Source organism: Anopheles cruzii, chromosome X (assembly GCF_943734635.1).
Source record: "Anopheles cruzii chromosome X, idAnoCruzAS_RS32_06, whole genome shotgun sequence".
Lineage (NCBI taxonomy): Eukaryota > Metazoa > Arthropoda > Insecta > Diptera > Culicidae > Anopheles > Anopheles cruzii.
The window spans coordinates 1,617,223-1,643,425 of NC_069143.1; the positions used below are offsets into that span (position 1 = coordinate 1,617,223).

Here is a 26,203-nt window from a genome sequence, read left to right on the forward strand (position 1 = left end):
GGAAACCGGAAACACTCCTGCGCCCACTCCTTCCCACTGGAAGGGCCCTAGGACACCCAATCCTTGCGCTACCGAGCGCATTACATCACTAGCCTCGTGCAGTACCGGCGCCCGCGCGTGTGTGTATACCTGCTGCTTTAGTGTTTAGGTGTTTTGCTTTCAAAAATCCTTTCTGTCGGCCGCAAGCTTAGCTTGTTTTTCTCCTGGTGCACTAGCCGGAACAGCGCGATAGAACGCTCTTCCCGTTAACGCTAACAAACGGGGTCAGAACCCTGGTGGGATGATGTTGATGACGCGTCGCCACACGCCGCTGCGGAATGAAGGAACAGATCAATGTGGCGCGTGTGTTTGTGTGCGTGCATATCAGCGTCGCCAGCACACACACACACCACGAAACGGACAGCCTGCTACACTTGCCCTGGTAGTGTCTATGGCAGCAAGGACGGCTCACGGACCGCAGCATGTACAGCGCTTCTTTGCTACAATGCACGAGCGGTGCTCTGGCGGCGGTGACCCTGGACCGGTCCGCCACAGAACACGCCGTAATGTTTTGGGGACACGAACCTTGTGAATCACGGCGAGCCGGATCGAGCAAGTGAAGCGGGGTTTTCTGAAGAAGTTTCGGATTTCTGACCCACAAAAAAAGGGGCCCACAATCGTAGGGACCGACAAACTAGAGGGAACCACCTGCCAAAACCCCGGATGACTCATCTGAGCTCATGGTGCGTGCGTCACCATGGTGAGAAGTTCTGGCATGGCGACACATACCATTACCAGTCCAGTTAGACCGAGTGAGCAGCAGCACTAGGTTCATTGGGGGTGGTGGGTGCGTTGATCTGTCGTCCACCAAGTGTTGCCAATTCGTTCACCTATTCCGCGGTTCAAGAGTGACTAGGAACGGCAACATTTCTTTCCTTCTCTTACTCTTTCTCTCTCTCTCTCTCTCTGTGTCTCGGAACGAGTAGCTGCTTCTTGTTTGACTATTTTTAAAATTGGCCCACATAATGAATTTGCCATTGCCGGTGGTAGAAGTAAAATGAAAACGTTGTGCCAAGCTCAGCTCTACACGATGAAGAGCTGCCTCACGGCAACAGCCGCCGTCAAGCCGTTTCTGCAATACTTTACGGTACACAGTGTCATCGTCCTTGCCGCCTCGCCGCTGTGTTGATTGTCGCAGAAGCTCGTCGCTCTGTGTGTGTGTGTGTGTGTGATACAGCTGAGGAGATACAGCTGCCAATGACACGATAACGAACCACTAACCCATGCATTGCATCCCTCACCCCAACAACGGGAGCGTATATGATGAATTGTTGCTTATTAATTTGGCTTATTCTAATCGTTTTCCCCCCTCGCCTGTTTCAGGTTCGCGCACCCCCTAACGAAGCCACCTTGCGTTGCTCGACCGGGATCTAATATGCCAGTGATATCAGCGTACTCGTCTAGTGGCAGTAGTTACATCTCAACGAGCCGGTACCCAAAGTCAAGCTACTCCGACCGAAAGTATTACCCGTCGCTGTCGAGCAGTATCAACAGCACCAGCAGCAGCAGCAGCAGCGGTGGCCTGTATCGAAAGAGCTCGTACCGCTATGAGCTACCGCTGTCGCCGGTCGCCTCGTCCTCTAGCTACTACACCCGAGAGAATCGTGATACGTACCGTGCCGGCGAAAGCAGTAGCCACAAGCAAGGAGCAGTGACTAACGGCGTAAGTGCTACTGCCACCAGCACAGCCAACAGCAGCAGCAACAGCAGCAGTGGGACCAACGCAACCTACAATAATAGTGCCGCGATCACTACCACCCCCACTAGTAGTGCGTCCACCGCATCGGCGACCAGCAGCAGCACCAGGACCGCGAACCGCTATTCGTCGACCTACGGCTCAGGCTACGGCACACTTGGCAGCTCGTCGTACAGTCGAGACTACTCATACACACGTACGGAAAGCGGGCAGCTGGGGGGGTCTACCGGGGGCCATCCTAGACCCCGAATCCTTGATACCCTCGATTGGGGCCACGCTCACAGTGTCATTACTTCTTTTCCTCCCCCACGTGCCAGGTGGTGTTACCAGTAGCAGCAGCAATAGCTACGTCTCGAATCTGCGCAATACCGCACTGTGCGGGGCCGAGCTGTATCAGCGCTACAGCCTTTCCACGTTTAAGCCTGCTCCGAGTATCGTGTCCCGTGCCACGAGTGGTGGAGCCCCACAATCCGTCAGCAGCCTCGCCACGATACGAGGCTCGTCACCAATCGTTCCTTCGCTGGACGGCACCAAGATCACCAACAGCAACAGCAACAGCAACAGCAGCAGCAGCGGTGGCAAGGTAAACAGCACTACACGACTAGGCATAGTAATAGAATAATACCGATGTACGCCTGCCTCATCGTTGCTATTCTCTAAAGCCGCCCATACTGGTACCAACAACGGTGGCAACACGACTAACGGCTGCACACTAGCGTCACCATCATCACCATCACCACCACCACCAAGACCACCAAGAACACCACCACAACCAACACCTCTTCTATTATTACTACCTGCTATTACTACTACTGCAACTAGCATCGCCAACCAAATTCTTCTCATTGCTCCGAATGTTGGATCCGTCTGCTTTGCCACCACCGTAGCTAACTAACAGCCGACGGCTTAGTTGGCACCGCGGGTTGATAACAATGGCTGCAAGTCCCACCCCCACCCCCAGGGCATCCTTCAATCTTAGTCAGCACTCAGCAGAGTAGCTCTGATGCCGTAAAAATAATATTTCTATCTCGCCAAGAGCTCTTCCTGGCAACGTCGTCGCGTAGGAAAGCAACAAGCAACCACGTTGGAGATTGAGATGGAACAATGAGCGATACTAACAAAGCGTAGCGAAAGACACACACACTCACACAGCCGCGCCCGTCGTCCTTTGGGATGGAGGCTAGCAGCTCGACGGTTTCCTTGTTTGTGTACACTAACTCTCGGCAGCCGCACTACTCTCGGTTGAACTACTGTTGTTGTTTGTTACTTGCATTCGCCTAGTGACTAGTTACGCAAACACCTACGCAGCGCTACGCGTGTTACCGCGCACCTCGACTATTGTTCCCGGAGCCACCCGTGGACTACCACTGTTTCACGACTACCACACTACCACACCTACTGCATCCATTTCGCTCGTCCTCGTTTGTTGTTGATGCACCCCCACTTTCATTGCTCATCATCATCAACGTACCCCAAGTGCGATCAAATTGGTCGATACTTTATAGTGTTGAGCTCTCCGGACAGTGCGTGTGGAAGGGTCGGCACTTCTACGAGCGGCGACACTAACATTGTTTGCTTGGAGCGCAGAATGATTCCGCAACGTACCGCACGCACCTGGCGGTAAGGGCGAATGTCCTGCGCCTTTGGCACTACCAACTACTTGTTACTATCTATCCAGGCATCTATCGGCAACTTGGCTGCCAGCACTGCTACTGCTCTGCTATTGTACTATCGTTCGCTCGTACTATCACTACTTTACTACTGTCAACTGCTACCAGCTCGAACTAACCGCTATCTTAGCGAATGGGGAAAGGGAGTAAATCGTGTTTGTCGAAGTAGCGAAGTTGGACCAGCGATTTACACCCCAAAGATTAGGATAGCACCGGTTTACACTGCAGATGGCCGCACACGCGACTTCCGTCGCCTCGACCGTGTCGTGCGGTTCACCTCTAACGCCGTTTCCGGCAACAACCGCATCACTAACGCCGACGATGCTGCTGAAGGCGGCGCCGGGCGGCGCTAGTAGTGGTGCCCGCGGTCGCATACAACCATTGTACGATTTCGCGAGCTACCATCACAAAAACTTTCTCAAAAACGAGTGTGAGCTGGTGCGGCGCGAGCTGAGCAAGAGCGCTACGGAGTTAGCAGCGAACCGCACCAGTTCCGGTGTCGTCACCCAGTCGAAGCCAGCTGACCAGGCGCCACCGCTGTCGGTGAACGGTTGCTCGAAGCATAAACTGCCGGCCGTCGGCATTGTGGGAACCAGCGCAGGAAAACCATTTCCGACTGTTGTTGACGCTCCCGGACAGACCGCTGCCCATCGGCTACAAACTGCGTCCGATTTTTCCAGTTCCCATCATCAACACCATCTCATCCATCATCACCACCATCATCAGCACCATTATTTTAGTCATCAGCGGCACTTCACGGTGGGCACAGGCCACGAGACACTAAACCGTACGGGGTGTAGTATCCTGCGGCCCACGAAAGCGATGGGCCAGCAGCAGCAGCAGCACGTGCAGCAAATGCAGAGCTGGTTGCACTCAAAACCCGTAGTCCGACCCGGTTACCAGAGTTGCCACGCCGCCGGAGTGATAACCTATGATAAGGCGTCGGTCAGCAGCAGAAGCAGTAACAGCAACACCACCCCCACCACCACCAACAACACCACAACCACCATCCCCAACCCAACCGCCAACGCCATCCGTAATAGCATTGAGCATTCCGATAGTCAGCGACTGCAGTCCACTAGTTGTTGTGCGACACGTACCGCTTTCAACACCGAAACAGCTACTCAAAAATCCTCTACTGATAATTCTCTTTTCAAATCATCGGCACCACCACTACTGTCGTCCTCATCGTCACCATCTGTGAATCGTCCGTTTGCGTCAACAACGATTATCAACAATATTGCTACCACCACCACCAACACCAACTTCGCTTTACCAGTCACTTTGGGACCGGTTGCAGCAACACAAACCATTACTAGTGCTACTGGTAGAGTCCGTGACGCAAAGGACCAGTTTCATTTAGTACCATCATCTTCATCGGTCAGCAACATCACATTCAACACCACCACCACCACCGCCACCAACACCACCAACACGATTAGACAAACAGCAACCACGAGAACAACGATCGCCACGAAAACCATATCCACGCCGACGGTACAGGAAACCGTTCGCGGTGGCACCGCCATCCATACATCGCCTTTGCGGTTGCTCGGTAGCAACACTTGCAACACCAGCCCCAGCACTTCCCCACTACTGCTACCCTACACACTGTCCATACCGGTCCGTACGACACCACCGTCCCGATCGTCGAGTTCCGTAGTAATACCGCCCGGTGTCCACCGGGCACCGGCATCCCCGGCACGTGCTCCAAGCTGCGGCAGCAGTTCTACTACCTGCGCTAGTAATTTTGTCGATTGTTCCTTCTCTTTCCCGGCTTCCATCTCCCGGCTCCCGGCGACCAACTCCTCAATATCTGCTGCTGAACAATACCCCCCTACCATCATCACCACCACCATTGGCACCTGCTCGGTACCTTCCTCCTTGTCCTCCTTCACCTGTGCATCCTCCAACAACCCGCCGGCACCACCACCACTGGCTCACAACAACTTTCGGCTAAACGTAAATCACAACCACCACACGCTCAACTCCAACAACACAAAAACCAACAATTACTCGTCAACGAACACCACCATACCGAACAACAACAACAACAAACAACACCCCCATTCCCACCACCACCACCACTACGGTCATAATATAAATCTCAAACAAAACACCACTGCCAACATGCGCACGATGAAATCCCTTAACATTACCGTGAACATGGAGGAATCGTTTACGCAGGCGACGATCAAGCTGCGCCCATCGGCATCATCTCGCTCGGCGGCAGCGGCAGCGGCAGCAGTGGCGCCGGCGGCCACATCGACAGCAGGCCTAGCAGCAGCTGCAGCAGCAGCAGTCGGAACAACCGCGCCGAACTCGAGCAGTGTCCCCAATGGTGGTGGGGTCACGAGTGGCGCTAGCTATGGTGGGGTGGCGTCGGTGGTGGTGGTGGGCTCCTCGAAACCGTCCACCCTAGCGACGGTTTCCGCTACGACCGATGATCTGCGGGGAGAGAGCAACAGCAGCAGCATCAGCAGCAGCAGTAGGACAGGTGCAGACGGCGACTTCCACGTCACGGCCACTATCCGCATCAAACCCAAGGGCATCGGTCTGGTGCACCGCGGCGGCGATGACAGTAGCAGTAGAAATGGCGGTGTTGGTGGCAACAGCAGTAGCAGCAGTAGCACTAGTCTTAACTTCAAGCATCCTAAGGACAACGACGAGAGCAGCAATCAGGCGAACAATAACATTCAAGTGACCAACCACCAAATCCACGTGCCGGTGGTGGCCGGTGGCCCAACCTGCAGCAAAAATGGAAACAACAACAATAACAATAATAATAATAATAATATCAACAACAATAACAGCAGCAACAACAGCAGCTACGATAATGCAAACGGACTTAGCAAGAGTAGTAGCGACCGTAGCGGCGGCAGCAGCAGCAGCAGCAGCAACAACAGCATTAGCGGCACTGTCACCAAGCCCACCCCCACCACAGCCACCACCACCACCACCACTACAACTACGAGCAGCGCCACGGCGACGGTAGGGAGTACCAATAGTGCCAACAGCAGCACGCTTAATGGACACGACGACTCCGTTGAAGAGAAACCGAAAGCAAACGATGACGATAGAGTAAGCTATGTAAGTAAATCCCCGAGCCGCCGATACTTTTTGATTTGTCACTCTTAGTTTCTCTCTTTCCATCTCTCTCTCGATCTTGATCTTCTCCTTCCGTCAAATCCTTTTTATGTTTTGTTTCTTGGTCATGGTCATAAAATGCGGATCCCGTAAACCTCGCCGAACTACCAGCGAAGGATCAACTTGGGTTTTTTCCCTTTCGACTACCTTTCACGGCCTGCTGTGAGCCTAAAAGAATATGGATTCCGCACTGAGAGTACGCACGTACCGCGGAGTTGTTGTTGGCTGCTGGTTTCGAGCGGCCCAACCGCAGATAGAGAGAATGCGCGCTTTCAATCAGCTGTCGGCTGTCAAAATGATTAAACTAAAACCCAAACCGTGTTCTTCGTGTTGTTCCGAGCTAACCGGGTTATTTTTGCTGTTGCCTCCCTTCTCGTTTCTCGTCGCCTTCTGTTGTAGAGCGAACACCGCTTTCGTTGACTGTTGCGCTGTGTAACCTACATGTTACTTCACTGCCTTCTCTGACTATTTCCCTTGGCCGCTGGCAATTGGATGTTTCTCTTTTTTGTCGTTTTGGATTGTACGCTACTAACGCATCGCTTTCCTAAAATCAAGCCAGTTATGGTTCCATGGGAGCGACAAGCAGCAAATTGTTACTAAATCCGCCAAAAGTTTCAGCACTTACGCCACCATGGTTCGGGAAATGGTTCGCATAGGAGACGAACCAACAGCTCTGTGCTCGTGCGTGCTAGGTGAAGTTCCGAGTCCCTGCCGTGTAGCGAACCTTTCCTAGTAAATTGCACTAGACGCACACATACACACACATACACATGCACACACCTTTTGCATCAGTTTTGTTAGGATACTTTTCCCAGCCCCAGACCAGACCACGATGGCGAATGAATGAAAAAAGTGACCGAATAAATGACTAAATATAGTAAGAATGCATGACAGATGGATAGACACAGGAAGGCCATAAATTCGTCTCTTTAAGCAATTAGATTTGAAAGCTTTCCAGTAGAGGTTTGCTATGATAACTAGGCAGCGAAGGTGCAATAATGAAGATCATACTCGAACTGAATGTGTTCACAACATCGTATTCACCGCGCTCAATTAGATGCCTTGGAACGGTTGAACATGTTAGCGAATGATTGGATCAACAGTATCAGTTACATTCGGTGTCACAGTAAACTTCTAGATAGTTAGATGTTGAAGTTCTTACGACTGCTTGCTGCGTTAATTCTTTATCGCCTACGCTTACTTCAATTATCGCATTTACCCCCCACACAGCTCCGGACGGGTAGTAGCTCGAAAGGGCTCACGTCGGCATCGAACAGTTATCGAAGCAGCAAGGACTACGATGCCGCCTACCGCGTGCCTTCGTCGTCCACGAGTGGGTCGACGGCGTTGCAAAAGTCCAACTACGACACTGGCTACGATACTACCGATTCCGTGCGCGGGCGGAAGGAAGGTAACGAAGGCCGGACATTTCCAGGCGCAAATTGGTTGGGATTCATCTAAACGCTTACCACAATCTTTCTCCTACGCAGGTTTGTGTGGTTTGTGGAATATTGGCAACACGTGCTTCATGAACTCCATGATCCAGTGCCTGAGTCACACCCGTGAGCTGACGGCGTTCCTGCGCAGCCAGTCATCGAACGAGCGTGGCACTAACAAAGATCATCGGATTCTAGCCGGTAAGTGGATGCGTTGACGGATCGGGCGGATGACTTTCGCAGCAATCGGGTTTCGATAATCTGGTTCGTGCGAACTGTATTTTCCAGAGTATACCAAGCTAATTAAAGACATGTGGAGTGGCTCGCAGCGTAGTGTGAACCCGTCGGAACTAAAGTACGCCTTCTCCAGCAAACACCGAATGTACTCTGGTTCTGCCCAGCAGGACGCGCAGGAGTTTTTACGCTTCTTCCTGGACTCCCTGCACGGCGCGTTGAATGCAGCCGTGAAGCGCGATCCGCTTGGTGAACTCGATGACGACATGAGGTACGCACCGAGTCGATCGCTACGGATCTCACTCAGCCCTTCACGGCTCCATTAGGTGGCTCACATTATTCTATTGCCTACCCTACGTTCTATTTAGCAATCGTTTCAAGGCGGATATGCTATGGGAATGGTACTCGAAGGCGGAAAACTCCGTTATTAAAGACCTGTTTGTCGGGCAGCTACGTAGCACGCTCAAATGTACGTACTGCAGCACCGAAAGCACAATGTTCGATCCCTTCTGGGATCTGAGGTAAGCGCGAGACCAACGGACTAGCCACTAGCGCACTCTACCGATCGCACCAAAGTAATGTCTGAATGGTTTTTTTTTTCAGCCTACCGCTACCGACGTCCAATTCACGGTTCAAGCTGGAGAATTGCCTGGAAATGTTCATCAAGGAGGAGGTGCTCGACGGGATCGATCAACCGACCTGCTCCAAGTGTAACATGCGACGAAAGTGCACCAAAAGCCTGACAATAGAGCGGTTTCCAAAATATTTGGTTATACGTATCCTTTTTCTCTAGAACGATTTTCAAACCAAACTGAGGGGGTTTCATGACATGCCAAACGGAGAGGAATTGATTTACGATAGTTTTCAGTGTGATTTTCATTCGTACATAATTTACCTTAACTCTAAAGCATTGCCACATTCTCTTGTAAAGATTTGAAGCGTTTCTCCGAAACCAGGTGGAGCAAGCTAACCAACGTTATAGAGTTTCCTACCGGCGAACGGGAGCTTAACTTGCAGCCATATGCGTCCGAGGATCATTCGGGACCAGTGACCTATTCGCTATACGGAATTTCCAACCACATGGGTAAGAAAAGCTAGAAGCTTATCAAGTGACGTGCGCCACCTTGAGATTTTATTGTAAAGGAATTAATTTGTTTTCTCAACCAATCGCAGGATCCACTGCTGGCGGACATTACATTGCCGTCTGTAAACACCCCATCACTAAGGAATGGAATGAGTTCAATGACAACTTGTACGTCCGTCGGCACTCTAACTGTGCTACCGTGATATTCTGTTTTTATCTGGTTATAAGAACCGTGAATTCCATCTTCTAAAGCACATATTTAAATTGCACGTTTGCAAACGTGATGTATTCAAGTGTTTCCTCAAACCCTTAACTTTTCTAGATGGAATTGATGATTCGAGCACTGATAAAACTGGACATCAAAGTCATGGGAAAGTTTCACAAGTTTTTTTTTCTGATTTTAGTGTCAGCGAAACAACGGAACGTAGTTTGGTGACGTCCAGTGCCTATGTCTTGTTTTACGAGCGTGCCTAGAATACTTGTTTGGATACTGTGCAAATTGTTAAAAAACGTGATGATTTCTGAAGGAATTCTTCCCCTATGGCAAAACGAGAGCTACCTGGCCGAAATCCAGACAGGACTTCCGGCAGGCGTTCGTATCTGTGTGAATGAAACAAACTAACCAAATACTATAAATACGTTTAGAGTCATACAGGAGTAAGAGACTTATAAAGAACAGGAATGAAAAGTGAACGAATACTCTAGAAAAGCTCTAGTACTCGTAGAGCGCTGGAAAGCATAATAAGGGCTAAACTTACATTTACCCTATTATTTTCACCAACTAAAATATTCGCTAGGCGTCAGATACATGACAAACGAATCTGTCTCTTCCTTAAATATTTGGCAGTATCAGGAATTGAAAACTAAGGACGTAGAATAGATTCATTCAACAAATTATAATCTAACCGACCGAGAGCAAAGATGAATGGGAGTTAACGAATGAGATAGAAAATGAACAACGAAAACACACAGAGAGTGAAAACTATTTTAAATATTCTTCTTGAGAAACGAGACGGTTAGGAGAGATAGGGCATAGATTATAAATAACAGAAAACGAAAACAAAACCGCGGAACGAGATACGAGAACAGGGTTTGTTAAATTATTTATTTATTTATTTATTTATTTAATTGTTTATTAATTTATTCAGTCTTATGAAAGAGTGAGGGCCATCCAACGTACGATGTAGCCGGACGCGATCCGATGTACTAACGCAATGTTCAACACACCACGTTACGGTCTTTGGTACAGCCGACAACAGGCGTGCAGGCGTGGACAGTGTAAAGTTTAGAATTAGCTAGGCCGTCGAGCTGAGTTGGTTAGCTGAACGTTAAAATAGACACTCGCGCTGGAAGCATCTTAATGAAACGGACCAGAGATCCGTTGCTGAAACAGACAAATCAATGACACACCTGGCATGGCCAAGGTAGTAACATCACGATCGCATGGGATGGGAAATGTGGCCCAGGGGGTTTGTTGTTAGCTATTTACTTTCATTAATATTATTTTAAATTAAGCCAAGATTTACTTAACGCTGATATGGAACCATGATACACGACACGATTATGCCAAAAATATGTCTTTTTGTGGCTGTAATGGGGTAGGTACCGGCGCCTCCTCCTTCTAAACACATGCAAGTCATACGGAACGGTAACAATATCCGATTATCCAAGACACACCTTGAGCGGAAGTGGACACATGGTTGAGTTTAGAGGAGTCGGGAACAGATGATAACGTGGTTTCGTAAGGTTTGGGCGCAGGGCGACCTTAATCACTACCGTCAACGTCACCGTTTGGCGCGGAAACAACCAACCCGCCCAGTAAAAACCCCGAACGGTTACAGAATGCAACAAAGGGCAAAGAGACACCAAAACTATTTTCTTTTGAAATCTTAGAAGAACGGGCCGGGCCAAAAGTATGTCTAGTGAAAAATTCTCTACTAAACAGGAGAATGTACGGCTGTACCTGCTACACAATTTGTTGGGACAGTTAGCAACCATTGTTAGGGTGTTTGTTTTTGTTCTTCCCACAAGCCACACACACCAAATAAGCCAACCAGGGGGAAGGTAGACCCGTTCCTTCGGGCCCGTTCCAGAATCGTAGCAATAGCTAAGCAGACACGGCACGGTTGTATTTATTGAACATGTGTTAGCTCTTTCTTTAACAATTGTTGCGTTTTCGTTTCGTTTCGAATGAATAAAACAAATATGTGATCGATGTACGGACCAGCACCGCGTTTCATTCTTTCTGCCGCGGGGATTCCCCCCTGCCCCCCCCCTCAACCACGCAAAGCAAAAACACAACAACAACAACAAGCCACGGAGTGTGTGCATCACATCGAACGGCGATACATTAAGTAAGGTTGGTTTATTTAGCGCAAACGTAAAACACTGAGACTACTCGCATGCGGCCCGCCGAGGGACGCTTACTCCTTCTGCTTGGTCTCGGAGTAGATACACTCACCGAACCGGTCACAGTGGCCTTCGGCCAGCGGCTTGAACCAGCGCAGGGCAGGCGGCGATCCGGTGCACCCGTCCTTCGCGTACTTCCCCATCGTCGGTGCTGGCTGTAGTCGAACCGGCCGCCGGAACGGTGTAATCGGTGCGTCCTCCCACTCGAAGCCCTCGAAGCGACCACCGTCCGAGCGGTTGCACTGCATACTGAGCGGTTCGGACACGTACACGTCTAGCAGCTCGTTGACACGGCCACGCGTCCAGCGGATGCTGCGATAGTTCTCCGACCGTGCCCCATCCGGTACGATCTGTGTCTGCTTTTCAACCCTGCGAAAGACACGACAGTTCAGCCAATGTGAATGAGCCAACCGTATCCGGCTCGCTTACTCGAGCATGTAGGCGAAGTAGTTGCGAAGCGACTTTTCCGAGATGGCGCTCTTGCACAGCTCGAGCTGCGTCGCCGGGTAGTAGTGGATGTAGTTGACGCACATCTCATCACTGATCGAGAAGCCACCGAGTGTCGCCGTGTCGTAGCCGCGTGTATCGTAGTAACAGGTCGTCACCAGCGCATCACCCTACAAGGAAACCCAAAGTCGCTCGTTAGAGAGAGAGCGAGGCGCGCGTGCTTCGTGGTGACTTACTGGGAGAACGCGCGGTTTGTAGCGTAGCTGGCGGATGTCCTGGTAGTGGTGCGTGAAGAAGTCGTCCCGGTTGAGGTTGGGCAGCTCGAGCGGCCCGCGAAAGTGGCGCGTGAGAACGCGGACTCCCCGCAGATGCGTGTGAAGCTGCGAGCCGAACACGGTGATACCGGCGGGAGGCAGCGCCACCTTGGTACACTCGGCGATGCAATACCCGCTGAGCGGGAACGCGACCTGCTCCGGCGGTATCGCCATCTTGTCCGTGTACTCCAGCCCGAGCTCCATGATGGCGGCATCGTGCGGCCGCAGCTTCGACACCACGTTTAGCCGCATCCCGGAGCTATCCGTCTGGCCGGCGATCAGCTCCGGGTTGTTGAAGTGGACCTCCAGCCGGATGTACGGGTTGGAACCGGGCCCCCCCATAGGGAGCCCGGTTTCCGGAGGGTACGTGAACGTGCCCGCACCCATCGCCCACAGGGCCATCACCTTGGAGCAGAGCTTCCCGGTGGCCGGCATGTCTCGGCAGTTGCCATTGTACAGGGGGATGTCCGTTCCCGGGTCCGTCGCACACTGGAACACCTCCATGTGGTGGACAAGCGCCGGGCTCCGGACGAGTGGTTCAAACTGCACTATGTGGTGCTTTCTAGCCAGCAGCCACGGCTCGAGCCGCTGTATCCGGCACCAGTAAGTCGTCTCGTCTGCCGGCACCGCTACCCGGTCCAGCCGAATCTCGACACGCCGCACATCGGCCGGTTTCTCCGGCACCCGGATCTGGTCCGCGCGTAGCAGCTGCACCGGCAGCGAGCCCCAATCGGCGCGGCTCACGTTCGGCAGCCGGGTCCAGTTGGCGGACAAGTCGAGCAGTTCGGGTGTCCGCAGCCACACCACGTACATGGTGCCACCGTGGAACGGCACGTCCTGTGGGTCGCAGGTGTCGAACTTGCGCCGGAACGCGACCGAGCTCTCGTCCACGCGCATCACCTCGCAGTGCTGGAGTGTGTCAACGTACAGGCGGCCAAAGTCGCGTGACGTGTACCCGTCGTGCACCTGCTGGTAGAGCCCGTGGGCGAACGAGAACACGCACAGGTCGGTACGGGTCCGGTCGCCCCGGGCCGAGAATCCGATCGCGAACGTTCGGTACTTGCCGCGGCCGAACGGGTTTTTCACGTGGAACAGCACCTTCCGCTTGTACCAGTCCATCATCCAGGTCAGCCGGAGCGGACCGTGGTCCAGCTGGAGCGTGTGGAGCTGCGTGGTGGATATATCTGTGAATACGCCAACAAGACATCAAGACATCAAGAAGTCCTCGCGGGGGACATCGCAAGTCCATGGCTCCATGGTCGAAATTATTACCACGCTAGAACACGTGGTGGAATGTATACGTGACGTCAGCACCGAAGACCGTCTCTTCCTTCCGGCCCGCTGCCTCCGAGAGGCTGCCGTCTTGCCTGCTTAGTTTCTCAGGCGAACCCCCGGTTGCTGCTAATGAAGTTGGCGAAAGTCCGGAATGTTGGCTGGGCACGCCGCCTAGGCGCATGGGAGTCGGAACTCTTGACAGTGGCTTCACTGACTTACCACACCGCTTCCTGTGGTTAGATCGTGACCCCCGTATCCGGTAAGCCCGGGGAGACAATCGCAACCGAAGGAATTTAATTTCGTCCCAGCTCGAAATCGTTGAGGACCGTGACCGAGTGTTTGTGTGCTGTAAGGAAGTGGTTGAGGTCGTGGTACACCAGATGCGGGAATCCAGTTCCGAGCCAAGCCGGGTCGGCTGGCTCTCGGGCGAAGAATTTTATTTTCATGTTAAGACATTCTTGACGCCCCCACCGCAAGCACTCATCTTCTACCTTGCCCAACACCCCCACCGTACCCTTCCCCCTTGCAGCAGACACTCCACACCGAGACCGGAAGGAAATCGAACGAGCTGATGAAGCCACCAGGCGGCTCCAGGGGGCGACAGAGTCAGCCACCAGGCGCCCCCATCTCTGGAAGCGTTCTTGAGATTCTCACGTACGCAGCGACGACAACCAGCGACGACCACGACCGACCAATGATGAAGTGGAACGGCGCGAAAAAATGAGCGCGAGCCCACGATGGCGGGGGGGGGATGACAAAATATGACATCGACTCGCAGGTACTGCGTTCAGGATGGTGCCGAGTGGCAGCAGGGGAGTGAATCCTTAATACATTAAGGGTGCTTATGATGTTTTTCTTATGACACGGTGCTCGAGCGCTCCGATGCTACATAAAACAATCCGGTATCTTTCAGTAGCATAATAATATATAAATAGTAACATAATAATATATGCATATATACATTATATGCGTAATAAATATTTTGTACGACGTGGCAAACGAAAGCCCCAGTGGGAAAGGGGTGGGTGTAGAGAGAAAACTGGACGGGGGTGGGCGTCTAGGATCGCTGCATAAAATTCGTACTCCTCTCTAGCCGCCCCAAACACCATCAGGACGAAGGCGTGAATTGTTGTGCTGTTCATCGCCACCCGGTGGAAGTGGACTAGCATAGAATCGCTGCTGACTGGCTGGTTCTATGATGGCCCAGAACGAGTCAGTGAACGCGAGAGAACGGGCAGGGTGCTGCAGGGTGTAGTTTGCGTAGCGCGGGAGAGCCCATTTCTCACATCGTGGAAGCTGTTTGAATATTCATAGACGTTCACTATTTTGCGCGGCCAAGTACAAGGAGTGGCGAGGAGTGCACGGCTTAACTTTTGCTGTCCGCTGTCCGCTGCCCCTCGACGTGCAATTACCAAGGTTTTGGGCCCCCACGGTTGTCGGCCATTTGATTATTGCCACCCTTTTGCTTGGCTTTGCAGGCGGTAGGGCAATGTTTTACAACCTTTACCTACTCCTCGGCGCGTTCGAGCACTTCTAAAACTAACAAGGCAGAAAGCGGAAAACACGAAAACCGGCACAAAGAAACAAGACAGGAGACAAGGACAAACAAGGACTGAAAGAGAGGCGGGGGGGGAGGTGATAGTGTATGGGGGTTGGTGGACAAAATTCACCCACCGACAGGTTTTGGTGAGGTGCGCGTTGAGTGGGTTGCTGAGTTCCGCGCTTAGCGAGTTAATGTAGGTTCTCGGTTGGAAAGTCTGCCGTTTTGGATCCCTGTCTTCGGTTTACTCTACTCTGGTTGAAATTATTACGTTCGAAACCCACTTTTTATTTATGATCCCGCACCCGGCACAGCAATTTGGACACATTTGTGAGCTTCGTGCGTCTTAAACCATAGTTGAAGGTTGTTTTAATTTATCGTATTAAATTGCCTCATTTAGCCAGACACTGCCACTTTTAGAGTAGATTTGGTTATGGTTCAGTTATAGGCGCAGGATTTTACACAAGTTTTCATATTCAAATGATTAAATTTATCTTAAGAAACGTGCGGTGAAGAATTCACAAGGCATTCAGGTCGATTCATTGTGCTTATTCGCTTGATGATCACAGATGACACATATCTCGAAATATCGTAGACAGCTAACATTTCAGCATCGAATCCAAGCTTCCTCACTCAAAACAAAATCAACAAATAGAGTGAAAAAACCACAAAGCCAAACAGTTTTCTACATCTTTCTCCCACAAATGTGCCCAACTAATATTAACCACTCACAGAAGATTGACGGCCGTGCTGACTCGAAAGTCTACGATAAATTGATGTGAGAAGTAACCATTCCGGAAGAAAAACATCCCATTGGTCAAGATTTTACCCTACATATCTGGAAGGCATAACTGATTTTCAGGATTTAAGAAGCTTGCCATTATAAATGCCATCTAGGCAGAGGTTCCGAAGAAAATCGAATCTAGGCCAGATGATGGAACCACAGGCTGAGCGTTCAATCTCGATTTGAACTTAGCCCATACCAGGGAGAACCAGAGAGATCAGAGAGTAACAGGGCTACATTGGTTGGTTGGTATGGATGGTATCATTCGATCAGATCCTCAGATGCACTTTGTGAAACAAATGACCCACTGGGAGTGTCTGGTACGCAACGGGTTGGGTTGTGGCCGTGTATTCAGATATTCGGAAAAATCGGAAACATCGGAAAATCGTTCCATTATCATCCGCACAGGAGACTGGCTCCCGACAGCTGATCCTTAGTGAAGGTGGATCCTAGGACAGTGGAACATAGTTCCTTCAAAACCCATTATGGCGATGTTCTTGATGGCTCACCGCAGCCGAAAGCTCCGAAGCTCACGGCTTGTCGGCCCACCTAGCAACCGGCTCGGTAAAGTCGGTAAAAGGGTTACAGAATACTATCGGACCGGGTAGAATGGGAAGCGGGGGCGCTGTTCATGAAATATGAATAGGTCTGCCGGGTGCCGGGGGACCGTGTCCTCCACGGCCTATCCACGGCCTGAGACAATAAACTGCAGTACGCTCCTGCGCTACTATACTTCGAAAGAGCCGTCTTCGTCTTTGGCTAGATTACTTTGCACTTTGTGTGTGCGTCCGTGCGTGTATGTGTGTGTTTGAGCTTGAGTCTATTTTTGCGATGGAACACTGGACAATTGACCTGTTTGCGACAGCGACAACACTGCTTTTGGAACGGGTCGCGGGAACCTTCTGCTGCCTGGCTGGCCACGTGGCGCCGTCTTCGCCGTGGCTGCTGAATGGTGTGTTTTAATCAACACACACACACACACACACACATACACACACAGAGAAAGTGGCGTGGGATGGCGCGCTCTAATTTCGTGATGCAATTACTAACCTCTGACTTGTCCCTCGTGTCCGGGGACCCACGATGCGTAGAACTCCACTTTTCGGCTACAAGCAGCCGGTTCCTATACGATCCGTTATGGGCTCCAGCAGCTAGACCAGCCAGCCAGCTAGTGCCGGCTGCCAGAAAGTCATCCGGACCGCCACGTACGAACTTGGTAAGATTATGTGGAATGGCGCAGCGCTCATTCTTGGGGTTCCGGTGTGGGACGACGAATCTGTTCTCATTGCTGGAGGGGGAAAGCCTTGCCCGAATACGGAGAAGGACCAAATCAATGATTAGTTGGTTGACCATCGCCGACCATCATCCCCAAGGACGACTCCCGGGGCCACACATACTAAGGGTGCTATCGAGCCGGTGCTCAGCTGTGCAAAGTTTGGCACCCTCGATCTCGGTCTCGGCGGTGGCCGCAATTTAAATATTTGGACAGCGGCACCCGGGACCCACTCCAGTGGGGCCCAGCACTGAGCTACGATACTCGGGGTGATGTAGTCCGTGACGTCGACGTGTGTGGCAATAATTTAAAATTATTACTTTCCTCCCACAAACACACACACCTCGAACGCCGCAAACGACTATAGTGTGTGTCGTCCCACAACTCTCTCTCCCCGCAGATCTCCGTAGCAGATCTCCTGGCAGGCAGCAAGACGGGGACGGGTTGGCAAATTTGCCGCGAAGAGCACTTACCACTTTAGCGAAAACCGCATTATTACTTGGCAGCCAAACGGAGGCAGCGACAGCAGAGCCAGAACTTTGCGCCGTGCGGTGCGCTTCGTTCACCCACATACGCACACACACACAGACACAAACACATGCACACGGGCGCCTCAGACTCGTGACGCCAGCCAGCCAGCCAGCTTCGTGCAGCAGTTGAGCGTGTGAAGTTGTTTTGATTGTCCAAGTCGGGCGAAAGTTCTGCACCGAGTTCGTCTAGCCAAAGCGCCCAGGACCCACACACGGTGCTGTTGCTTCCCGGATACTTTTCCCGAAGTAGCAGTAATGCAATTACAAACAGGTTGTCAAGGGTGCAAAGTTCTATGATAAAACTTTCGCCCCGGAGGCAGGACGGTGCTCTGGTACACTCTCGTACCATACAGGTACCGCGAGCCACAGAGATGCCAGAAATATCGTTGCAGGACCTGGGACCCGTGAGGTAGTGTTTAATCCACGCTACAGGGTTAGTTACATGCTTGAGGGCTTTTTGTGGTTGCTCGCCTTCAGGTCGAACTATGTGGTTTCCTTTTTGGCCCCTATTTCGGTCCAAAACTCGGTCCCGATTCGGACAGCCCGGTTGCGGAAGATTTGACAGATTGCCACGCGTTTTAGAAAAGTTGTTGTGCCCTCCGTCTGTAATGTAATTATGGTCTGTATGATTGGGCCGACTTCTTGCGGCCCGGTTGAGGTTTCGCTGGGCTGACGGACTTGCGGGAACGCTCCCGCGGGAACTGTGTATCGCTTCGCCACAATTACCCGCCGCAAATCGATCTAAAGTTGGCCCAGTTGGTCCACGGATGGTCCCCAGTCGGTTCGTGCCGAAGAGACGTCGACGTTCCGGGCTGGGCCTCCGGAAATATCCGGAAACCGGAAGCGCACGGGTAAACTCATCACACGGACGCTCAACCCCAGCCCGACGACCCGGCGGCTAACCGCAAGAGGCATCTCGTGACTACGGGGACCAAGACCAAGCGCTACGGGTACGGGTGGAATTGCGGTTCGCCAGGACCTGCCCTAGGGGCCCCAGGTGAAGTTGGAAATTGACCTGTTGCGCTTCACTAGATACTCTCTCCCTCTCTCTCACTGTTGTTTTTTTTTTGCTCCACTCGGAGATTGTTTTCGACGAGTTCGAGAGGCTATCGGGCGGATCGAGTGTCGATCCGATCCCTCGATACACGGTTACCGTTGGTGACGCTCCCCCCAAAAACTGAAGCCGCACGTTGACAGTGGCGATGATTGCTGGACACTTGCTGGACGGACACGGACAGCGTTGCTCGTAGCTCGGGTTCGGTTTGGAATTACGTCCCTTTTGCTGGCGGAGTGAGCTTCCGGGAAGCTGTTGTTCGCTTGATTGCTATTAATTTTTCGGTCGCCTTCGGGTGAAGTGTTGTCGTTGTGTTGGTTGAAGAAGAAGGAGGAGGCGCTCCGGTAATCTCGGATCTCGAAAGCCTAGGTTTCGCAGAACGGTTTGTCCTTTTGGCGGGGGCCCGTTACCAGGACTCTTCCGAGAACCGGAACTGCTCCGGAGTGTCGCAGGGTTACAAATGATGATAAAGTGCGCCAGTTTCCCAAGCCGAAGTAGGCCAAGCTGATGGGCGCACCTGACGTCTCTGGCCTCTGACACTTCCACAACCCGTCGACTTCATTAATCTAACTGATCTTAGGGGGGCGGCCTCGGAGACCCCGAAGGCGGGTAATTAAAATTCGAATATAGCTTTTCGGCGGCTGCGGCACGATCGAAACACGATAAGAACCCCACGTGAACCGGCGTGCGACAACGACGATGACGGCGTGGCGACGGCACCTAACGGCTCCCGTTTCAGGCACACCCCCCAATCCAATTCCGATTCTAATTAGGGATGCTCTGCAGATAGGTTGAGGTTTCGCACCGGTTTGTAGCTGAGCTGTATTATTTTTTTAATTTTATATAGGCCACGGGCTCACAGGACAATCACCAAAACATAAAACCTCCCGGGCAGTGTCGAGGGTTTTGAAGCACACACTTACTGTAGCAGGCAGCAGGACCTCCGCAGGCAAGCAGCAGTAGCAGTAATGGCAACAGCAGCAACCAGCACCGTCCGGCCCATCCTCTACGCCGCGAGCCGTTGGTGGCGTTCCCCATGGTTCCAGGTGTCCAGGTCCACACCACCGGCTACCGGCGGGCACTGCGCCCTCTTTCCCCTCCTTGGCTCGCTCTGTTGCACGCACTACCTAAATTGCACCTTTTGTAACCCGTGACTTGGCGAACGTTACGGCCAGTAGTTTGCCGCCAAACGCGCGGCCCTCTGTGTCTCAACCTCCGGGACTTTGGGTTGGCTTGGCTCTGTCCGTTCGCTCTCTTTGGCGATGGCAGAACGACTGAACGACGCTGCCGGGCCCTGCCACCCGGTGTGGTACCATTGCCGCTGCGCCGGCTCTGTGCGGCGAGTTGTGCGAGAAGCCGCCGTAACGCCGTGGGCCGTGTTACGAACCGTTACGGACCCGCGCGTTACCGACGCGTTGGGGAGATCGTTGGATGTTGCTATCGAGAAATTGAAGAAGACACTACCACCGATTTCGGGTGCACTCGTGGGGCTCTTCTCGAGGGACGGACGAGCCCGCCGAAAGTTTTTGTTTTTTTCTCACTAGCGATGACTCCTGGGTGAGTGATAGAAGATTGTGAGTTTCCGTTTTGGAGCTTTGTTGATTTGGTTTAAACGGATAGTGCTCAAGTGTTATTCGAAGCACAAGGCGAGACAGGACCTAACATCGAACAATCAAACATACCAAACCATACTTTTTTGTTCCTATGCCAGTTTATGAGAGGGAAAATACTCCACTAGAGAAAAAAGTGGTTGGCTTTCGAACACCGTTCGGCGGTTAGGTAAGTGAGTCACTTTCAATTTTTCTCCAGTGATTTTTGGTTTAATCTTTTAGCATATTTGTGTGCATTTTTCAATCTAATCAATTTTTCAATTGTGAGCATTTCAAAAGTCAAAGTTCGTGAAAGTTTGGATTTTTTTTTGAATCTGAAAAAAAAAATTGGGGCGTAAAATATTGATTGTGGCTGTCACTGTATGGCACGTAACACCATCCTGTTGAAAGCCAAATGTCGTCCAAGCTTTCCGCTTCAATTTCGCCGAAGAACCAATCAGCCAACACATTTCACGGTAGCGTACGCCATCCCCGATTACGGCAACTCCTTCTTCATCTTCGGAGAAAAATGGGCCGATGACTGGCCGCTAGACCAAAATCCGCCCCAAACCGGTCACTCGTTGTGCATTGGTGCATTGGCTTCTCTTGCACGACGTGTGGGTGTTTTGCGAGCTTCAAATACGAAATACAAGCTTACATTTACATAACCCCCGAGATGGAAATGAAATTAAATGAAATTAGCTTTTCAAATGTCGTACTCAGTTTGAGTTGAAGACCCTGATTTGGTCCTGATTTGGCTTGAAGGTCCTGATTTTGTAAATGTCAAAGTTTTTACTTAATGTTTAAAATTTCCAGAATGAAGTTTGACGTTTAAAAAGTCAAGCTACGATGCATGATATAGCTGCAACGGCCAGGAACCGCTTGCTCGGAGGCGGCGTTCTCGTAAAGCCGACGATCATCGACTTTAGGGTTATTAACGAAAAGCTATGCATCCTACGCTTATGGGGCAAATTCCTACACAAATTGGGGCAAGATAAGTCCATAAAGTGCCAACCGAAGATAAAACCGAGGCAGAATAGAATCATTTCTATGGATCATCCTACAAAAAGAGAATTGACAGATGCCCCAAATAAGACCCGAAAATCATTTTCGGGGACTTCAGTTCATGGACTTCATTCTTCGAACTTCGATCTCACCACAAAACCGTAGCCTGAAAGGTACTTAAAAAGAGATGATTTCGTGATCACCGGAAAGTAACTATTTGTTTGGTTTATACTTCAACGATTCGTTCCGATTTTCTAACGACTTAAAGAGTCACCATATCCCAATGCAGGCGATACTGAACGGGGCACCATCTATCGAAAGTACGTATTCACTCACCTGAACGGATACCTCCACTAAGTTGTATCTGTCTCCAAAACGGTTACAAAAAAACAACAGTTTGACTTTGGGGAATAACCCAAAAACGGTCCTATTCAAGTGACTCGGTCGGACTGATGCGGATGCTGCTACACTACGGCACACTAAAACTGAGAGCGCCCAAAGCGTTCTTGACCCAAATAGAGCGTCGATCGAACCTCTGGATTTCGAACCCCGTCGACGCCGAGCCACCCGCGGGAGGTCAGTTTGGTTTGGTGCCCAATCAGCAAATCTCGTACCCACGTCGTACCACGTCTGGCCGTCGTCGTCGTCTTCGTTATCGTCGTCGGACGTCGAATGTCCTGAAGGACAGAGTAGAGAGAGAGAGAGAGAGTACGCGCAACGTCCGACGTCCAATAATTTATGAACAAAGTTTCTCAGTTTCCGGGCGTACCGGACCTCCCAGGTTTGTTTACCTTGTTGTTGTGTTTTACCGACTGCCAAGGATGGTGTAGGTGGTGGCGTGGTTGGGTGAAGCTTGATACTGGCCATGCAGTATCGATCGGACCCGTCGCAGTTTTATCTGGCCGACTGGGACTTAGACTCTTGATAAATTTTTTGCCCTGCTCGGGCATCCTGCTTCTAGCTTTCTTTCTATCACTCTCTCTCTCCTTCTTTTTCTCTATCGTTCTCTCTTGAGGAACACGGCGGGGACCGACTCCGTAGAACGCAGGTGAGCTGATTGGATCCCCAAATCCAGCTTCCGGTGCCGCGTGAAGGCAACCACGTCGCAACCCACCGTCAGGGTTAAACGTGCCACTATGTGCACCTGGTCCGAGCCATGAGTCTTCTGGAGTGAGTCAGTGAAGTGGAGAAGAAATTTGCGAACCACCCTAAGCCAACGCGCGAGCTAACGGCAACAAAGAAGCAACCAAGGAATGGAGTGGGCGACCAACCAATATGCAGATCACCGTCATTAGGTTCGTTACAAATTCGTTCTAAGATACAAATCAGATGCCAGTCTAGCTCCGGGGCAGACGGGCGGTCCTCCGGTTATACCGCTCCACCATTCCACACAACTCCGCCCAACACCCGGATCGTCCCAATAAATTGAAGACTGGAACTTTTGTGCACTGCATTGACAGACGCGGAACACACATATTTCGGGCGGAAAAACTTTTCCTTTTCGCTTTTGCCCTGTGGCAGTGCTCCTGTAGGCCAATCTTCGGTTTCTTACACGAGAGAACTGGGCCATTGGGCCAAGAACCCAACACGGTTATGTTTCTCCTTTGGCAGGGTGGCAATCAGTCGGCCGTCGTCGGTCTCGTCTCGACAGCTCCACATCTCGAGACGACACCCACCTGTCGCTGCCTACCGGCATCCAGTGACGCTGTACGCTCTGGAGGAATCTTTCATCACACAACCGAACAGGAGCCACTTTCCCTTTTTGCAGCAGGAAGCTAATTTGAGGTTGTGGCCTTATAACGACAGCAAAAACTTTCCGGCGTACGTAACCTTCAAGTTCAACAACTGGAAGCCCCATTCGCATCGCTGGCGGCGGGCATCCAATTAGAGGACTTTTTTGTTCTACACAGCTTGAACTAAGGAGGTACATTCGAGCGAGATGTTGAACGGTTTGTGCTCCCTTCGGTTTATTCCAACTCCCCCCCGAGAAGGCTACCAGTGCATCGACCTCAGCAGCCCTCTGGTCAAAGGACGAGAAAGAAAAGACTCCCACCTGCTGTATAGTTGAACCGGCGGGATTCTAAATTAGAATCTAATATGAACCGGGTTCAATCCCGTGGTCAACATTTGTGAGTACGGTCTTCAAAGAAAAAATGTGTTTATCACGCTCTCGGGGAAAACATAAAAAACGATCAACTTTTTATCGAACACGAGAGAGGGGTTATTAATTTTGCGACTTTATGAGTTAATTGCCGTCTCGTAATTGGAAAGGCGACACTGTTCTTGTCTACAATCTTGTCTTTCAGCTTCTCAATAATCGCTGAACGACCGAAGCCACTGTATTAGCACTGACTTGAAGTTTTGCAGTCAACAAGTGAATGCGTCACAGTCAGGCTTTGAGCTGACGCCTTTCGCATAGAAACCGAAGGATCGGTGCAGCATAGTGTTTAACAGCTACCGATACAGCAGACGACTGCTTAAATTGTAGAGCAAATGGAAAAAGGTAATTTAATTGATCAACCATTGTTTTTGCGGACCAAAGCCATCACTCAAACTACGGGCACAAAGACTGTGGAGACTTTGCACCATCAAATTCGCTTGCTAACAACTTTCTTGACTGAATTTTGTTATGGATTTACGGAAAGGTACGCGAAATGCTGGACGACCTGGAAGTGGTCGCAACACGCGGAACAGTAGGATGTAATTATCGATGGTCGGTTGACCGGAGATCGATAGTGATGGAAATTATAGCTCGGTCGTTTCGCTAGACATGAGATGCAAAGTGGTGTTGGTATCGAGAATGCACGATTGGGTTTTCGCTTTGGAACCAAATCTGCCAAACCTAGTCCGCCAGCTTCAAGAGCCAAGGTAGATAGAAGTGGAAGTTATAACCGTATTCCAAAGAAGACCCGTAAGAAGCTCGATAAAAAAAGTTGGCAGGCAATTTTCTTGGGCCGGCGTACCGTGTGGGGAATGCGAAGCAACATAGGAGATCTTCATCGTTCCTTTGGTCCTTCTTTATCTTCGCAAAATGATCCGTTATCCGGGGAAGGTACAAGAAGTGTTTCAATAAACGTCATGGTTACGGCTGTACTGAACCATACTGGAGAGTAGCCAGAGCCAGGACACTATACGTACATTATTAGCTGTGGTCACCAAAGAATGAATGATGATTCATCAAATGGATGTTAAATCGGCTTTCCTCGACGAAGATCTTGTTGAGGAAGTTTATGTGTCACAACCAAGTATTCGAAGTACGAGAAGGACTCAAACTGGCTTCGCAGGTGTAGATGGCATACTGATAATCGACCATGACTTGAACTAGAGTAAGCTCGTTAGGAGTATGTGTGTCCAAGGAATTTCGAAAGGCGGATTCGGAAGAGACATCCTACATTCTTGCAATGACAATCAAGATCGAAACTGGTATCAGTTCCGACGGAGTGCCGCCTCAAACTGCAGAAAGGCTAAGAATCGCAGTGCTCATCTCAACCGTACAGGAAGTTAGTAGGGTGTCTTATTTACATTACTTTTACAACTCGTCCTGACTTTACACACTCCAGAGCTGTCCCACTGAAGAGTATTGGTGTTTGGCACGAACTGGCACGAGATAGCAATTCCTGCTTGTCAGACGTAGAAACCTCTAAATCGTTTTAATAAAGAACTAATATACAAACCTGCACTGCAAAACTAAACCCGCGTGACATCGGTAAGTGTTTAAAAACACGACCTCATCGCGGTTTTGCGCTTTTCGCTCTGGCCGCTGGCCCATACCGAGCAAATAAAACGAGCGAACCAATGTTACACCTGCAAGGATTCCCTGCTACGTTGGTTGTTACCCAAGTCTGAACAAAACTTAAACCGATCCTTTGTGAACGCGAAAACACGTGTTGCTACCGTGCATTTTTTCTTAAGATCTTTCTAAGCTTGAATGTTAATGAAACCCTGCGATGCTCTGCGTTGAATCCTCGAGTGGCTGTAACTGGTTTTAGGCACGTTCTAATGCGGCTGCCGATCGTGTGATCCTCCACGTCGTCATTTATGAAACATCCTGACGCGACACTTTGGCAGTTCACCTAAGCGTTTCAGGGTGCTATACAAGCTGACAATCGGTCGCGTTGTAGAGGCGTGAGTGTTTGAAATTAATTATCTTCTCTTGGTGTCAGCTTCATTCGAACTCTTCATGCTGAACGTCAATAAACTATGGAAAGAAGAAACCTGTCAAAGTAATCGGCTTTGCCGAGCATTCTAAAATGGGTCTCCTGGGGCCGTAGGTAGATGCGTAATTGTTCGCGCGATGTCAAAACAATGAACTTATACATTAGTCTTGGGCCGCCCAGAAGGATAAAAGAAACCTAGTCAGAGGTGGTGCAACGGCATCGACGGCGATGCGAGCTGGACCTTGGTTGAAGGCCAGCACCGTTTGGCGATTGTGGTTGCCGTATAAGAATTACCAGAAGTAGCTTACCCATCGGCAAGGCTCTGCCGAGTCAGAGGCCTCGAGCACGGCCCAGAGGGTCAGAGAGCACGGGCAAAGATAAATTATGCGACACAGCATCAACATCATCATCATCATCATCATCAACAATCTAACCACCAACCATCGTTAGCCGTATACCGCATGCATCGTTGGACACACACACACACACACACACACACACACACACACACACACACACA

General features: G+C 50.9%; 2 protein-coding genes across 2 annotated transcripts in view; one reads left to right on the forward strand and one right to left on the reverse strand.

The window, feature by feature from the left end:
- Positions 1-11,425, forward strand: LOC128273758 (ubiquitin carboxyl-terminal hydrolase Usp2-like). The gene is made up of 12 exons (XM_053011798.1): positions 1-119; positions 1,363-1,931; positions 2,053-2,318; positions 5,593-6,495; positions 7,783-7,963; positions 8,043-8,189; positions 8,277-8,493; positions 8,591-8,743; positions 8,826-8,998; positions 9,154-9,306; positions 9,396-9,474; positions 9,711-11,425. Exons 2-12 carry the CDS (start codon positions 1,415-1,417, stop codon positions 9,778-9,780), a joined length of 2,859 nt encoding a protein of 952 aa, XP_052867758.1. The 5' UTR covers positions 1-119; positions 1,363-1,414; the 3' UTR covers positions 9,781-11,425.
- A 304-nt stretch (positions 11,426-11,729) lies between these two features.
- The window catches only part of LOC128275558 (tyramine beta-hydroxylase), a 20,439-nt gene continuing 5,965 nt past the window's right edge, over positions 11,730-26,203 (reverse strand). The window contains exons 2-4 of the mRNA XM_053014142.1: positions 12,399-13,660; positions 12,145-12,332; positions 11,730-12,084 (exon numbers count right to left, since the gene is read on the reverse strand). Of these exons, the coding sequence (XP_052870102.1) occupies positions 11,730-12,084; positions 12,145-12,332; positions 12,399-13,660 (1,805 nt within the window). The remainder of the gene's footprint in view (positions 12,085-12,144; positions 12,333-12,398; positions 13,661-26,203) is intronic.